Source organism: Quercus lobata, chromosome 7, assembly GCF_001633185.2.
Source record: "Quercus lobata isolate SW786 chromosome 7, ValleyOak3.0 Primary Assembly, whole genome shotgun sequence".
NCBI lineage: Eukaryota > Viridiplantae > Streptophyta > Magnoliopsida > Fagales > Fagaceae > Quercus > Quercus lobata.
In genome coordinates this window covers 35,732,369-35,748,943 of record NC_044910.1, presented here as the reverse complement: position 1 = coordinate 35,748,943, position 16,575 = coordinate 35,732,369, and the positions used below count along the sequence as shown (strand labels likewise).

Below are 16,575 nucleotides of genomic sequence, written 5' to 3'. Positions count from 1 at the left end.
GATCCACCAACGCAAGACCCATCAGTATTGAGCTTCTTCCAACTTGCTGGGGGTCTCTCCCATCTAATAGCCCTTAAGGCTTTATGACTTGGGTTTCTAGGAGAATGAACACAGTAGAAGAATTCCAAAGATTGGTTCATAATCTCCTTAGACAAATTTTGGTTTTGTCCTTTCCTATTGAAGACAAAAATGTTTCAACTTTTCCAAATACACCGCATAGCAAAAGAAAAGATAGATTTCCAAGGGAGGTTACCCCGATCAGAGTTGAAGTTTGTTTTCCCATTGAAAGTAATCCATTCTTGGAGATTGCTCGTCCAAAATTCCTGGTTGGATATGCTCACTCCTAGCTGAGTCCACACAACTTTGACCCAAGCACAATCTCTCATGGCATAAATGATCGACTCAGGCTCTCTTTGACATATAGGACATAGATCATCAACCACTACCCCTCTTTTAGTAAGGCACACCTTTACACCTATGCTATTGTGTGTATACAACCACAGGAAGGTCTTAATTCTTGGCAGCGTTTGAAGCTTCCAAATCCAATCATAGTTGAAGGGAGGGGCTGATTCCTCCTTTGTCGCAATAGAGTAGGCACTTCTAAGATAAAAAATTCCCCTTGGATTGCCTGCCCATGCTAGCTTGTCTTGACTTCTACTAGTGAAGGGAATGGGTGTTGCTTGAATTAAGGATTTGACCTGAGAGGGAAAATCAAAAGGTAACCAATCCCAATCCCGACCCCTATTTGAAAGAATATCACCCACCTTTCACTTATCAGCTCCTTGGGTTAAAGGTCCTTAGATCATGTAGCGAAGTGCACCTTTACCCGTCCAATTTTCCCACCAAAAACTGACCTTACTGTCTCTTCCAATTGTCCACATACTGCCCTCATTGAAAGTCACCCTTCCCTTCTTCATTCCTTTCCAAATCTGCGAACACAGGAGTCTATCTGCATTGGTAGAATTTACTTCTGTGGTTACAATATTTCTGCCTTAGAACTTTAGCCCATACGGCTTCTTTCTCTACATGTAGCCTCCAATTGAGTTTAGCTAGCAAGGCAGTGTTTCTACCCTTGGCGGTTTGCAACCCAAGCCCACCTTCCTTCTTCAATTTCGCTACCTTTTGCCACCCAACCCAATGGATTTTTTTGGACGATTCCGATGACCCCCAAAGAAAGTTTCTATTCACTCGGTCTATTCCCTCAAGGATTTTGTTCGGAATATAAGTGCATTGCATAACATACACAGGAATAGCAGCTGAAGAAGCTTGAATTAAGACTGCCTGACCAGCCAAAAAGAGTAAGTTAGCTTTCCACCCAGCTAACTTGGTTTTCACCCTATCGAGGATGAAATTAAAATCTTAAGCTGAAGATCCAGGATGTTTAATAGGAATTCCAAGGTACTTTCCAAAGGAAGGGGTGGAGGCAAAGCCAAGAATATCACAAAAGGATTCCTTAGCATCCCTATCCACATTTGGCGAGAAATAAACTCTTGATTTAGCATCATTGACAGACTGGCCTGATAAACTGCAAAATTCATCAAGTACATCCCTAATAGCCGAACAATTGGTGTGGTCAGCTTTGGCAAACAATACCAAATCATCTGCAAAAAATAAGTGTGAAAATGTCGACCCATTGTTCGAAGCCTTCACGGGCTGCCAGAGCTTAGCATTACACTTCTCCTCAATGAGATGCCCAAGAAACTCCATACAAAGAATGAATAAATAAGGCGAAAGTAGGTTACCTTGCCTAATCCCTCTAGACGGATATATCGGATCAAGTGCTTCACCATTGAACAAAATAGACGTAGAGACCGTGGATATACAACTCATAATAGTATCAATCAAATTAGATGGTAAATTGGCCTTAATTAGCATATCCCTTATGAAACTCCATTCGAGCTTATCGTACGCCTTTTCTAGATCAATCTTTAAGGCCATGTATCCCACCCTTCCTTTCTTCTTACTGATGGTATGAACTACTTCCTGCACTATGATCGCATTATCAATGCCCTTTCTTCCAAGCACAAAGGCCGTTTGAAGAGGAGAGATAAGTTTGTCCAAGTACGGTCTAAGTCTGGCAACAATAATCTTTGTCACAATCTTGTATACTGTGTTGCACAAGCTAATAGGTATATAGTTGCTCAACGTCTCAGGACTTTGAATCTTTGGAATTAAGGCAATAAGAGTTCGGTTCAAATATTCCGGTACAGTCCTCTTTGTAAAAATCTTTTTGATCACATCAATCACCGATTTGCCCACAATCAACCAAAACCTGTGAAAGAATCCAGCATGCAATCCATTTGGACCCGGAGCTTTAAAAGCTTTCAAGGACCATAGGGTAGATTTTATCTCTTCCTAAGAAGCAATCCCACCAATACTTTCTTTCTCTTCATCAGATAACCTAGCCTGCCATTGGGATACAACAGGTGCAGCCCAAGAGCCCGATGTAAAAGAAGAGGTGTAAATACTATTGAAACCACTCCTAAACAACTCCTTAACAGCACTTTCTTCATGTATCCACTCCCCCATATGATTCTTAATGGCTAAGATCTGATTCGTCTTCCTTCGAACAAGTGTAGACACATGATAGAAATTAGTGTTTCGGTTACCTTGAATCATCCAATTAACCTGGGACTTTAAAGCCCAAAGCTCCTCTTCTTGATTAAGCACTCGATCTAACTCCTTAAGAAGCTCATTCTCCAAATTAACCAGGAAAACAGAAGGTTTCATTGATAAGGCCCGCTGAATACCATTGATCCTAGCCAACAGATTCTTTTTCCTTGTAAAAATATTCCCAAAGTGGGAACCATTCCACCTTATTGCTGCTTGAGTAAACCTATTCACTGCATCCCATAAGGTGGGAGAGTCTCTCCAAGCATGATTCACAATAGATGGGAAGGATGGCTCTGACAGCCAATATGTAAAATTTCATGTTAATCGGATGTTATTTACTATTTGATTCATAATAATTTTAGACTACAAAAACTCGAAAATTAAACATTTGATTGATGACATAAGTTATTTATCCTTAATCTTCTTGAAGTTTTGTAAGTATGGAGGATATAAAAAAAAAATGTAATCTAATTATGGAATTGTTAAAATTGATGTCCAATAAAAAAAATATTGAGTGGAGTTGTTGCCTTAATTTACAACCAAATTTGTTACTAAACTTTGTCCAAAGTTTAATTATATTGTGTAAAGACTCAAATTGGATTGGATCCAATATAGGATTGAGTTTTAGCCCAAAAAACCCAAATAATAAATTTGTAGAGCGTGGATGAAAGAACTAGATCTACTCCGGAAGAAAAATGATAAAATTTGCTAATTTAAGGTTATTAAACACAAGTAAGATAAGAAAGTCTGTCCTCGGAGTGGCCTGAGGAGTTTATATTATATTGTCTTGTTGATAAACAAAGTTACAAGAGTTCACAGTCTTATTGCAAAAATTGCTTGATTTTTTCTCCGATCCCTTTTTTAGTCCATCTTTCCATGCTATATACTACAATCTTGGTATTATTCCTACCATACACGTGTAGGTTAGATTCTGAGAACTCCTTCTTGTCCCATCCAACACCTCTCAGAAACATCAACTAGTAGCTGTAAGACTGCTTGACCACTGTTCAGGTATCACCTCTACATTAATGCGGCCAGAGAGTTAGTTGAGAGGCATTTAATGTGGAGGTAGCAACCTTTTGGAGATATTTGTTGTCCTTCCCCTTTATTACCCCTTGTCCAACGTTCAACTCTTAGTTGTAATGTAACTTTGTAGAAAGTTTATAATGATATGACACTCTTACTGACCTCGGACCCTTGTTTCCAAGATGGCTTTTCTCCTCGGACATTCGTTGGACTTATCTCATGTTATCTTTACTTTTCTCTTTATCCCGTTCCCCTTATAATCTTATCTGACCATCCTCAGATCAGCTAATGTCCTCGGATTGGGCCATAGGCCCAGTTAGTACAGTCTTAACAGTACCTTCTGATTAAGTAGCCCTCACATATTGGATCTAAAAAAAATTTAGGGTGGTCACATTTTTTTTTTTAAGGTAAAAAAATCATTTTTTTTAAAATTATATATATAAAATAATGATTTTTTTTTCTAGGCCAGGTGGTCCTATGACCACCTTGACTCTAACATGGAGCCGCCAGTGGTTGTGGCACAAGTTGTGACACAAGAACTACTCTAATATTATTCTCCAAATGAGATGATTGTGACTACCGAATATATACTTCATTTTGTAATTAATGAACCAAGAAAAAATTGTGAATCACACGAACTATTCCATTTTTGTTAGCTAACTCCAAGTTCTGAAGTTGACAGGGTATTTAATTTTGTACACAAAAACATCATGTGGCATCAAAGAGAGTTCACAATCTTTTAGGTCTATTATGCTGTTTTACGTATCGTACCATATTGTTTGTATGTTAATGTCACTTTTCTTATTGTGTGAATCTGTGATGCCTAATTTGAGCATTTAACAGTGATAGAAATTTGAGCAAGTTTTACATTAATTAATTAACATTAAAACATAGTAGAAGGGTATGTCTAAGCTATGTTGTCTGAGCTATGTTCTGAGAGTTGTATAAATATTTTTATTAGAATCCCTTATTTGATCTTGGTTCTTTTTATTTTATTTTTATTTTTAACTTTATTTATGTTTTGGGAGAAGAGAGATATAAAAGAGTTGTAAAAATACATTTTTACCTATTTTTAACGGAGATGGGTTACGGAGCCTTTAATAGAGAAATCTCAGATAGACAAAGTATTAAATTTTAAACCATAGGTGGACAAAGTAAAAACAGACTTAACTATATGTGAGTTTACTATATGCTAATGAGTGCTCTTAGGACATTAGTTAACAATCCATTTTAGAAAAATTTTGACATCACTTTTATGGAAAATGAAAAAAATTGTCAAAATATTAATTTTTTTTTCCTTTTCCCATAAAAATTTTCTTTAACTAGATTGTTAACCAATGTCCTTAGAAGGGCACTTATTAGCATTCGGTCCCTGTCTTGGGTTTCACAAAAAACAGGGGCTGGACCAAATGGACTGAACTGACCCAAGACCAAATGAACTGAACTGGATAAATGAAACTCAAGAGAAAAAGAAACGCCAATGCCGTCACTGATTTGAGAAAAAGAAGTCTTGCAAATGGGTTGGAGTGTTCGCAAGTCCACGAGTCTATGTTAGGTGTGCTATGCAAAAAACTAAAAATGCACTGGGAAGACACTTACCAATTATTATACTTGTTGAACAAAAACTATCGCCCATGACTTCAAATCTATATTTAATGTTGATTTGTAACAAATAATGCCTATTGTCGTGACTCTTGAGTTCTCAAATTTAGCAGCTTCACAAAGTAGTCATTCCTTTTCTGGCAACAAATCAAACAAAATCGACTAAATCAAATTGCCCTAATTAGTACAAGACAGTGCCAACTCAACCTGCTATAAACTTCACTATCCAATACACTTGCTTATGCTGTTACCCACTATTGCAAACAAATTCCTTCTTTTGAATGAATTTATAACACCTTAGGTTGACATGTAAAGCATAAGCTAAATAACCCATTTTTATCTTCTTATTCTTGTTAAATAAATGTGAGTCATGTGCAGACTAATAATAATTTAAAATTCTTAAATTCACCTTAATGAGCGAAAAATGAGAGAAGACAAGCAATAAATGAGAGAATGGAGGAATTAAGTGATGAGGTAGGAAAAAAGGGGTTTGGATCTATTGCAATATACAATTACCACCCTGAGATGTAAAAGTTAAAGATGGAGATTTTTTTTTTTTTTTGACCTTTTACCTTTTTATTACCTTTTTAACTTTTTTACCATATTTACTTTTACATCTTGTTCCTCCCCCCCCAAAAAAAAAAAAAAAAAACCCAATTACATCTCATACCAAGCAATAATTGCATCACACAAATGTACAATAGCGTATTTGATCTAAATTCAGAATAAGGTATCTCACGCATGTTGTTAATGAGAAGATTTAATTCTAGACCTATTAAATGCAAGAAAGAAACTTATCCCAAAAAAAAAAAAAAAATGCAAGAAAGAAGGTAATTGTATGTATATTGGAAACTAATGGAGGGTGAGGGTCAGTTAATGTCCTTTGCTTTTTTCATACCTTTGTCAACGTGTGCACCACTACAATAATTTGTTGTTCCTTTTTATTTCACTTTATTCATTTATTGCATGATATCTTTGTCTAATGTTTTTTTTGGTTAAAAAACATGATATCTTTGTCTGATGTTGTTAAACTTATTTGTGGTCTTGGATTTACTACTAAATATGCCATTTTGGGCGACTATATTTATTTAATCTTATTAAACATATTTGTTTACCCTTGCTAACAATAAGCTCACTTGTTTCTTCATCTCCCCTTGTATGTCTTAAAGCCTAATTATTTTCATTAAAGAATATACAATTCCCAATATTTTTCTACTTCACTCACCCATTATATTGGAGTATTTTATTTTTTACGGGGAAACACAACAATATCAACCGATAGACAAAACATTGACTTGAGTACAAATCTCGACTACCCCAAAGAACTCCGGTCTAATTATTGACTAATTAAAATACAACATGTGTTTCAACAAAAGAAATCCCAACACCTATCACTAGAATCCACTACCAAACTTTATTAATTATTTAAAATTGCCCAATGATAACTGCTTTAGAATTGCCCAATAGTTTATTAACAAATGCTCTTATGGCTCTTGTTAACTTTTCCTTATATATATGTGTGTGTTTGTGTGTGAACACGCGAGTGCGCATGAGAAATTGACTAAGGCGGGTTGAGAGGAAGTGATAACACTATATATTTTATCGAATTGAGTTGAAATTGAAATGACACTAAAATATAAGTACTCATTCCCTGGAAAGCCAAAACTACTAGTTGGTATAAATATTTGAAACACAAAATTTAATTGCAAATCCAAACAACAGCAACAACAATTTCCATTCATCTACTATTATTGCACTACAAGAGAAAAGCAAACCCAAACCCTTGCCATATGCCACCAGTACTCTTTTGGCATTTATATCAAACAAAGCACAAAAACATTCTGAGCGATCTATACGATACCATGTATGTTTTAGCCGGTCTTCATCAAGCTTCAATGGTATCCACATAAAATCCATCTCAACTTTAGAGGCATGACAACTTCCGTTGACAAGAAAAACCCGAACAGTTGGTTTTCCGGCTAGCGAGTCCAATCAAAATTGAACTAACAAATCTGTTGCATCTGTTGAAGTTTCAATGGAGGAATACTTATCTGAGCAGTGACCCCTTAAGGCAAATAAGCCTGCAGTAAAATTGTTCTATTAAATTTGATACAAAAAGTATGTATAAGGATGTGACGTGTAAATAAATTCATGTACTTAAAGAAATTAAGCATACCTGTTAAGCGCTTAAGACTCCTTCTGTAGTCATCTGAAGTCCTGAGTTGACGATGTTTCCTGAGTGAAAGAAATTTAGATATTAATTGGACTTAATCATAAATGGACATAGCGTAGCATAGATAATATATCCTAGAAACAATAATGTTGTAAGTACTTACGAAGTGGTGTTTTGGATACAAAGAAGCATGCTGCAATAACAATGTAGCACAAGAGGAGAACCAGTCCTTTCATGTAGTGAGATGTCCCATCCTATAAAATCAATAGTGAAAAATTTCAAAATAATGGAACAAATAATTAAATTCAACATTTTCTATTACTTTCATGCCTAGTGCTAAAGACGGGTCTTTTTGTCTAAGACGGAGATACTATTTTAGAATAATAGTTAAATAATTAAATTCAACATTTTCTATTACTTTCATACCTAGTGTTAAAAAAAGAATTAAATAATTAACTTTACCGCTTTCTATTAACTTTTTTCTAAACACCTTTTTTGTTAACTTGAGATATAGGGACAAGCAATAGTTTATAATGTTCAAAACTATTGTCTCCAAATGTACTAAGAGGAAGCTTTTGAGACATGAATATTCTCACCTGAAGTGTGAAGGCTGTAACGATTATTGATAATGCAAGAGAGGTGGTCTCAAGGGTGTTGAAATCAAGATCCATGTGAATTCCCATAATCCAAGCTACAACCACGCATAATGGGACCTGAGTATTTATACGATATAAATTTAGCATCACCATTTAGCTAAGTTCACAAAGAAAGCTTTGTCAGGACAGCCATTCCAGCAATATAGGTTTTAAATTCTCACCACAAACAGTGCAATTTGAGTCGCAGACCCTAAGGCAACACCTAATGATATATCCTGCATTTGTGTGCAAAAAAATCTCACTTAGAATCTTATAATTTCCAAACTTAGTGCCACAATTAAAATGGTAGAAAGGCCATTATATTACTCACCAACTTGTTCTTGAAAGCAAATATGACCGCCCCAGCATGTTCTGCTGCATTTCCAACAATTGGTAGCAAGATTATGCTGAGGAAGCCGACTGACAAGCCCCAAGAATCTGATGCATCCTGAAAGGAATTGAAATCCTTGTGAATACCTTGATAGATAAATCTCTTTAAGTACAATGCATGAAATAGTTACATTCCATTTGATAATTCTCAACCACACAAGCCTATGAAAATGGCTTTTTTTTCATTTTTACCTCAATTGTAGCCACCACATATTCAGACAACACAGCTATGAATATAGTCATCCCGACCAACCAAACAAATCCACTCCAGAATCCTATCACAGGCACTTCTTCCTCACCCTCTGCACCATCTTCTGATTCCTGATGGGTTGCACCATAGATATTTAATTAGCTATGTTAGCATATATTGATATCAGGGAATGATTGACCAAAGAATTCTTTAGCCCCTCAAAATAAAAATAACACTAAAATTGATTTTTTATTATTTTAAATATTATTATTAAGGCATATCATTAGCCTGCTTGAGAGAAATCAATTTGTAATACAATTTGCAACATGATAAATCATTAGGGCAAGGAGTCTGCTTGCACCTTAAATGTTTTTATCTTTACTTTTAACAGTTACACTATTTTTTTTTTTTTTAAAGTTTGTAAGCTACCTTCAAAGTAATTATGTTTTGATTTAAGAGAATTTAACTTTATCAATTATTGAAATAGCTAGATACAAAAACAATGATAAGTGTGTTTTTAAAATATTGATAAGGCAACAAAACTTAAACCGCTAATTTATTAATGAATGAATCAAGATTTTATGAATTCAAGTTAGAGTTAGCATTAGAACTGTAGAGAATCTAATACATGTAGTAGAATGAGAACTTTTTTTTTTATAGGTAAATAAACCAAGAATCTTATCTTTTTCTTTAATTATGGAGAAAAGAAATATCACATGACTGGACTTATTTCTTTTTATTAGTATGAGACATTTCATCGCAAGAGTGTTTATTTTTTATTTATTATTTATTTTGGGTTGGGTAAATAGGGGAAAGGGAGACCTGGGGTTTCAATTATATAGATACCACAAAAATGTCGGCACCATTGGATTATTTACTGCTCGAACCCCACCACAAGAGACTATTACAAATGAGATCACTATTGTGAATTTAAAAAATAGAGAAAATTAAATTATGTACCTCCTGAGCTTCAAATAATTGGCGGTGTGTCCACAGTTGGAAGACTATGTAGGCAGTGTATGCAAGAAGCATGACAATGCTACTGGCTCTCGACAACTGGATTGTTGGTACCACAGTGAATTCAGGCAAGGCCCCAGAATGCCGAAACAAAGTAGGCAGCAAGTGGCACAACAATGCTAGCAGCAACAGGAGTGAGTTCACATCAGCTTGTCTCTGTTATGTCATAAGGTCAAGCAAACATCAATTCACCATCAACTTTGACCCATTTGGAGGACATATACATGAGCTATGTCAATAATTTTATACTTTTTTACTATATATCATCTATCACAAAAAAATATAATATTTATTTATTATATTGTACATATGATACTAATCATATATTTATTTGTTGTAAAATTGTCAATAATTTTACACTTTTTATTATATGTCATCAATCACCAAAAAAAAAAAATTTATTATATTTTTAAAATGATACTAATCATATATTTATTGGTAGTAAATTGACAATTACTTTATGTTATAAAAGGTTTTTTTAACTAATAACTCACTCTGTCGTATTTTTGTTCCCTCCTAAGGTTGGCAATGCCACCACAGAAGAGAGATGTCCCTAGAACCAGAAGAAGGTTGGAAAGAATGGAGCCCAAGAGAGAGTACTTGACTAGGGCTATTTTATGATCGCTTAGAGCAAATATTGCAATAATGAGCTCCGTAGCATTCCCACATGTAGCATTTAGAAGCCCTCCCACTGCAAAATCACATAATAAACTACTTAATAACTTAAAATTTTGGAATTGTAAATTTCTTATTCTTACAATTTTTTTTTTTTGATACAACTTCTTATTCTTACTATTGAATATTGATGTGCAAGTGTCCTTTAGTATACCCTTATTAATTAATGAGAGAATATGCCATTTGATTCAATGATTTTTTTTTTTTTTTTTTTTTTTTTTTTTTTTTTTTGTAATTGTAAACTTAATTCTTAATTATTTGTTAGACTAAACAAAATCAATTTTTAACGCATTTAGTTTGTGTCTTGTGTATAGGAGTACTAGATACAACATAGGCACAACACGTTTTAAAATGGTCATGTATTGGTTCCATATCATGTCCAGTTCACAAAAGCAATAAACAGAAGTCTTACCTTATTAAAAATTGACAAACTTAGACATAATTATTTATGTATTGTAATTTAAGTTTTGATTAAATTTTACCATATGTCTATATTGACTAATTAATTAATGTTATACAAACAATATTATTTTTTTCTAAAAACAATTAATTTCAACCATACAATTTAGTAATTAATGCAAATTGCAATCACTAACTTAAATTTAATTGGAGGTAATATAATTGATAAGTGTAAATGAAATATAGATAATAATCCCACTTTGATTTATACTTGAAATTGTTTCTCAAAAAAAAAAAAAAGATTTATACTTGAAATTAGTTGAAAACCTTAGATATATACCACACCTAATTAGGAATTGTAGCTCTCTCTAAGTTTGATCTCTCAAATAGAATTTGATGCTGACACTATATAGCTAGAATCTTCACTGAAAATTTTGCTATTACTTATGTACAAAGGACAAGACGGAACTATAAAGTCTCCTTCGACTCGATAGTGATATCTCAACCATGCATAAAAGCGAGGTTAAATGAGGTTTTCAACGTTTTGCTTCCAGGAGTTGCACAGACTTTTTCAGTAAAATTTAACAAATTATATATTTGAATAGTAGTGATTAGTGCAGACGCGTGAAGCTATGAGCATCGAAATGATCGAATCCGGTTTGGTCTTTGGAAAACCATCAAAACCAAGCCAACAATAATTTAGGTTTTTTGAACCTATTAAAAAAAAAAAAACCATCTCTTTCAATGTATTTATGGTTTTCAGACTCACAGAATGTGCTGCACCAATAGTTAATTTCTGCCTTAAACTTTGTTCTATAAAAGAACCAAATTAAAGCTTGAACACTGCTCGAACATGATTGGGAAAACTGGAAAAGTTTTGGTTACATTTAAACAAATTCATGAGGAACCATATTTATATAACATTTTATTGTAGCCTATTGTCATGAGTGTGTGTATATATATATATTAAAAAGAAATATATTTCATGCTCATACCTGTAGGACCGGTGTAGTAAGCAATTTGTCTGATTGCAAAATAGAGAAAACGAAAATTAGTATTGATCTCAGATACATACCAAATTGCACGTATATATATATATATATATAGATGATGAACAATGAATAATAGATTAATAGACAACTATATACAATTTGAATATTCTGCCTTACTCTGTCAGGAAGCTGACACGTTCAGCAAGTGGAGTGAGGCCAAGTAAGCTCAATGCGAACACCCATGGCTGTTTGCAATAAAATCAGAAAGGACCCATTATAAGAATATAGAAAATGAATAAGAAAGTAATTGTTTCCAGGGCCTGTTGAGCTGTTTTCAGTTTTCTTGCAGAGAATTGATTGCAGATGTGTTAATATATATATTTATATATATATATATATATAATACTCAGCCCCATCACCAAAGTATAAAATAGACTAGAATTATTTCATACCAATCATCATCATCATTATTATTATAATATAGATGGATTTAAACTTATATATATAGTGGTTGTTATGTAGTAATTACTCTTTGTTATATCATACCAAAACACTAATGGATTTCATTTTTGTGTAGGCTGAATTCAAACCTAGATCAATCTCTCTTATTTGAGAATAAGAAATTTTACCCATTAAGCTAAAATTCACATTCCATACCAATTAGGGAGGTCAACGGAATAGGTTAGGGTTAGATTAATTTTAGATATTCATCCTTGCCCTATTACCTCCTCTTCGAGAAGGGGAAAACTCACACAAGGCAAGTGGAAATATTCTCATCATTAATAAGGCAACTTCAACATTAATGAGATAGAGATATAAGAGAAAAAGAGAAATGGAGTGTTTTGTGGAATGGTAATAAAATATTATAAAGAGATAAATTATGAATATGATACTCATAAAATTAAATTATATGTATAAATAATTTAAATATATAGAGTATTGACATTTAGTGCAAGGCAAGTAGAACCCGCCCTCCCCTTGTCACCTCTTTTGGGTGAAAGAAACCTACACGGCGTAAAACTAGTCAAGCGGGCTATGGCGAAGCAAGAAATGTTTTTCATGGTAGGCCAAGCTTATAAATATATCAATCAATCAATTTATGATAAAATTAAATAATGGGTGTTGCTTTTATATGCCTTAACATATATAATACAAAAAAAGAAATATAATAGTGACATAAAGTAAATAAATGATTTTTTGTTGTTGTTTGTTTTGGGATAAAAAGTTTAGTATATTTTCTTCTAATAAAAAAAAAATCCCTTCTTCTAAAAAAAAAAAAAAAAAAAATCCCTACATTCCTAATTCAATGAAAAAGCATTTGTTTGTCGGGGAAAAAAATACAAAACAGATTACTTTTATATATACATAATTAAAATTATTATTATTAATAAAATAAAGAGGGAGGGGATGAAATTGAAAGCATCGGGACCTCAGCTCCCCCCCTCCCTCTGCCATTAATTGAGTGGGGTGGGAAATTTTTATATCCCTACAATTATTAATATTGAAAGAACATATATTTTGTTTGTAGGCATAAAATGATGGTGGGATATATAATCGATAATTGTCAATGAAATTTGCCCACTTTGATTGATAAAATATCATAGTTCCTTCAGTTCCTGTTAGTTTTCACTGTTACATAGAAAACCCTAGTAAGTTAAGAATTAAAACAAGAACTTACTCTTCCAAAACCATAAATCTCAGCTGCAATGGCTAGTGGGATGGCTGGAAATAGCACAGAAAGCTTAGTTCCCAGAATAACCTCTTGAAGATTTGCCAACAATTGTCTAAGGCAAGTTATGGGAACTTTTGAGACAAGTTTGAGGTCGGACTTTTTGCGGAGAGATGAGGATGACATGTTGTGGTGGGTACGGCCATGCCTCATCTCCTTGCTCAAGGTTTTGACGTTTCCATTTTCCAAAAGCCATGGTTCTTGGTGAGAGTTTGAAGCCATTTCTGTGACACGACAGAAATATTGCACTATAGCTAACAAGACTTCGATTTTCTAAGTATACTTCTATGTTCTATGTCTATATGTGTTATGAGAGAAAGCTACTGTTATAAATAGGTGGGGATAAGCTTTACATTGAAGGTTTGGGATGCACCTTCCTCGAAGTTTCTTATTTTCTTTAATGGTAATCTAGCGGATTCTAATACCCCATATATATATATATATAGATGGGTTCAAGTTACACCTTTTCTACACCATTGATTTTTATTGATTTTTATTAGATCCAAAGGTAGAAAAACACTCATGTCAAATCATTATTATTCCTAGAAATTAGTAATAAATTACATTTACTTTCCAGCTTTTATCTTAAATAATAACAATAATAAATGAAAATCTGTCATCATCATATCTCTCTTCCTTAATCTTCATCTCTCTCTCATAAGCACTAATGGCTTCCTACCTCCAACGTCTCTCTCTCTCTCTACAATAATAATAATAATAATAATAATGAATAGCAACTGGTACCTATCCTAAGGCCTTTTTTCGTCCAAGGCCCACAATCTTGAGAGATAGAATACGAATATATGTTAAGCATCCTTTCTTATAGTCTTTTGATGAAACTGATAGCAGGTTTATGGCCTTAATGTTGAGGCTAAGATATGGAGCCTATTTGAAAATCTATTGTTAGTACCTTGAATGAATCTGTTGAGGTTAATGCTTTTGAAGTTAATTTGAAAATACAATTGAAGCATGACAATTGCAGAATGAATAGAAGTATAGAAGTATAGAATGAATAGAAGTATAGAATGATAAGGATAAAAAAAATGGAAATGAATTGAAGTATAGAATGATAATGAATTGAATGGATTAGAATTAGACATAAGGATAAAAAAAATGGAAATGAATAGAAGTAAGAATGAAATTAAGCATTTATCTCTCTTTTGTTTAGATGTTTGAAAGGGAAAGAAATGAATAGAATATTGCAAATTTCTTTTTTCCTGGTTTTACTGAAACAACTTTTTTTTTTTTTTGGGGTAAAAATAAAATATAAAAAATCTTAGAAATTGACGGAGTTTCCCATGTGTAATAGTCTTTTTAAGTAAGTATGAAACTAGTAGATTGTTTTTGGTTAACAAATAAAAAATAATCTTAATATTTGGTGCTACATGATGTTTGAGATAGTGTGGCTTCAATATTAATTCAAATGGCAAGGTTTTGTTATATGCTTGTGTTTATGTTAAAAAGTTCCTAATTATTTTTTTTTGAAGGCTAAAAAGTTCCTAATTAGGTTCCACATAATAATAGCATTTATACCTGGACATATGACAACTGTACTAATTATAACTGTCCATAAGAATATCCTTTTGGACCTTCTATTCATGATTTTTTGAATTATTGTAGTTAACTGGAAAAGGAGAAAATTTATTTAAAGATAGTAATGATCCTTATTGATAAAATTTATTTAGGGCACGTTTGGTATATTGTAATGATTATTTTATGAAAATAGGAATAAGTATTATAAGGAATACATTAAGTTGGAATATAATAAGTATTACTATTTATTAGTTTGGTGACCATTTAGGAATAGAATTTTGAATATACATCCACAATGTAGTAAACTATAAAAAGACGGTGTAATTAAATTATTTTTAAGTCAAATTTCCTAAAATACACTTATTTTAGGGTGTTCAAAATAGTGCTAATAATTAATAATAAGGAAAATTTATTTTCTTTCCTTTTGAAGATGTGGCAATTAATGGCTTTTTAGGAAATTTTTTTAAAAAGTTATTACATAAGGTAAAAGAATAGATATTCAGTACTTTTGATAAGGAATAATTATTCCTCATTTTGAAGAATAGCTATTCATAAGGAATAACTATTCATTGTACTAAAAATATAACCAAACAACTGAATAGTTATGTTATAGGAATATCTATTACATTATAGTGTCTATTACAATCTACCAAACATGCCTTTAATTTTTATTAATACAACAGTAATAATGGTTAAGTTTTCAAGTTTACACTAGAGAAAAAAAAAATTGAAAGGAAAATCAATTGTATTCAGTATTATGCAATCACTATAATATAAACATATATATATTTTCAACCTAATATTTAAAATTCTACCGGTAGTTATATATAAGGTACATATTAGATATATTCCTATTAGAGATAATATCTTCCAAATATACATTTTAATGAAGCTGCCAACTATCTAATTATATGAAAGTGAGTTAATTTTTGTAAAATAGCGTGGTTTTCCAAATTAATACAAAGAAGGGGATTACGGTATGTGATTTGAAAAAAAAAAGAAAAAAGAAAAGCAAAGTCAGCTGTAAAAAAAAACTATAAAATATTATTTTCGGGTGATGCTAAATTTGAGTACGGAGCAGTCAAACTCTTTTCAACAAGACCGTCAGTCAATTCAACAGTCAAAAAGATCAAATAATTGAGTTTGAGTTTTCACTATAACAAATTATTCTTCTCCTTCTTCTTTTTTCTTGAAAATTTTTACAAAATTTTATATGCGAGTCACGTACATAAAATAAAATTCATGTTTATATAATTAAAAAAAAAAAAGTAGTACACAGCTTTACAGAATAATTTCTCGAACATTTATATTTCTGTAAACAAAAAACACCTATAGTCGCATTAATGAACACAAAGCCAAAAACTGTAAAAAGGCTGATACTAGGTTTCACCAAGTGAAGTAATTAATATTATTCTCCAAATGAGAAGATTGTGACAACCAAACATATGCTTCGTTTTGTAATTAATGAACCAAGAAAAAATTGTGAATCACACAAAAACTATTCCATTTTTGTTAGCTAACTCTCCAAGTTCTGAAGTTGACAGGGTATTAAATTTTGTACACAAAAACATCATGTGGTATCAAAGAGTTTTCACAATCTT

The 16,575-nt window shown here is 32.5% G+C and overlaps 1 protein-coding gene across 1 annotated transcript; it reads right to left on the bottom strand.

Annotated features, from left to right (window-relative positions):
• Positions 1-6,865: 6,865 nt before the first annotated feature.
• LOC115952878 (vacuolar cation/proton exchanger 3-like) lies at positions 6,866-13,829 on the bottom strand. The gene is made up of 12 exons (XM_031070208.1): positions 13,391-13,829; positions 11,890-11,957; positions 11,716-11,744; positions 10,141-10,337; positions 9,590-9,802; positions 8,632-8,760; positions 8,381-8,497; positions 8,232-8,285; positions 8,011-8,127; positions 7,578-7,668; positions 7,418-7,476; positions 6,866-7,322 (listed from the first exon to the last, which is right to left on the bottom strand). The coding sequence occupies exons 1-11, from the start codon at positions 13,661-13,663 to the stop codon at positions 7,421-7,423; spliced, it is 1,344 nt and encodes a 447-aa protein (XP_030926068.1). The 5' UTR covers positions 13,664-13,829; the 3' UTR covers positions 6,866-7,322; positions 7,418-7,420.
• Between the last annotated feature and the right edge of the window lie 2,746 nt (positions 13,830-16,575).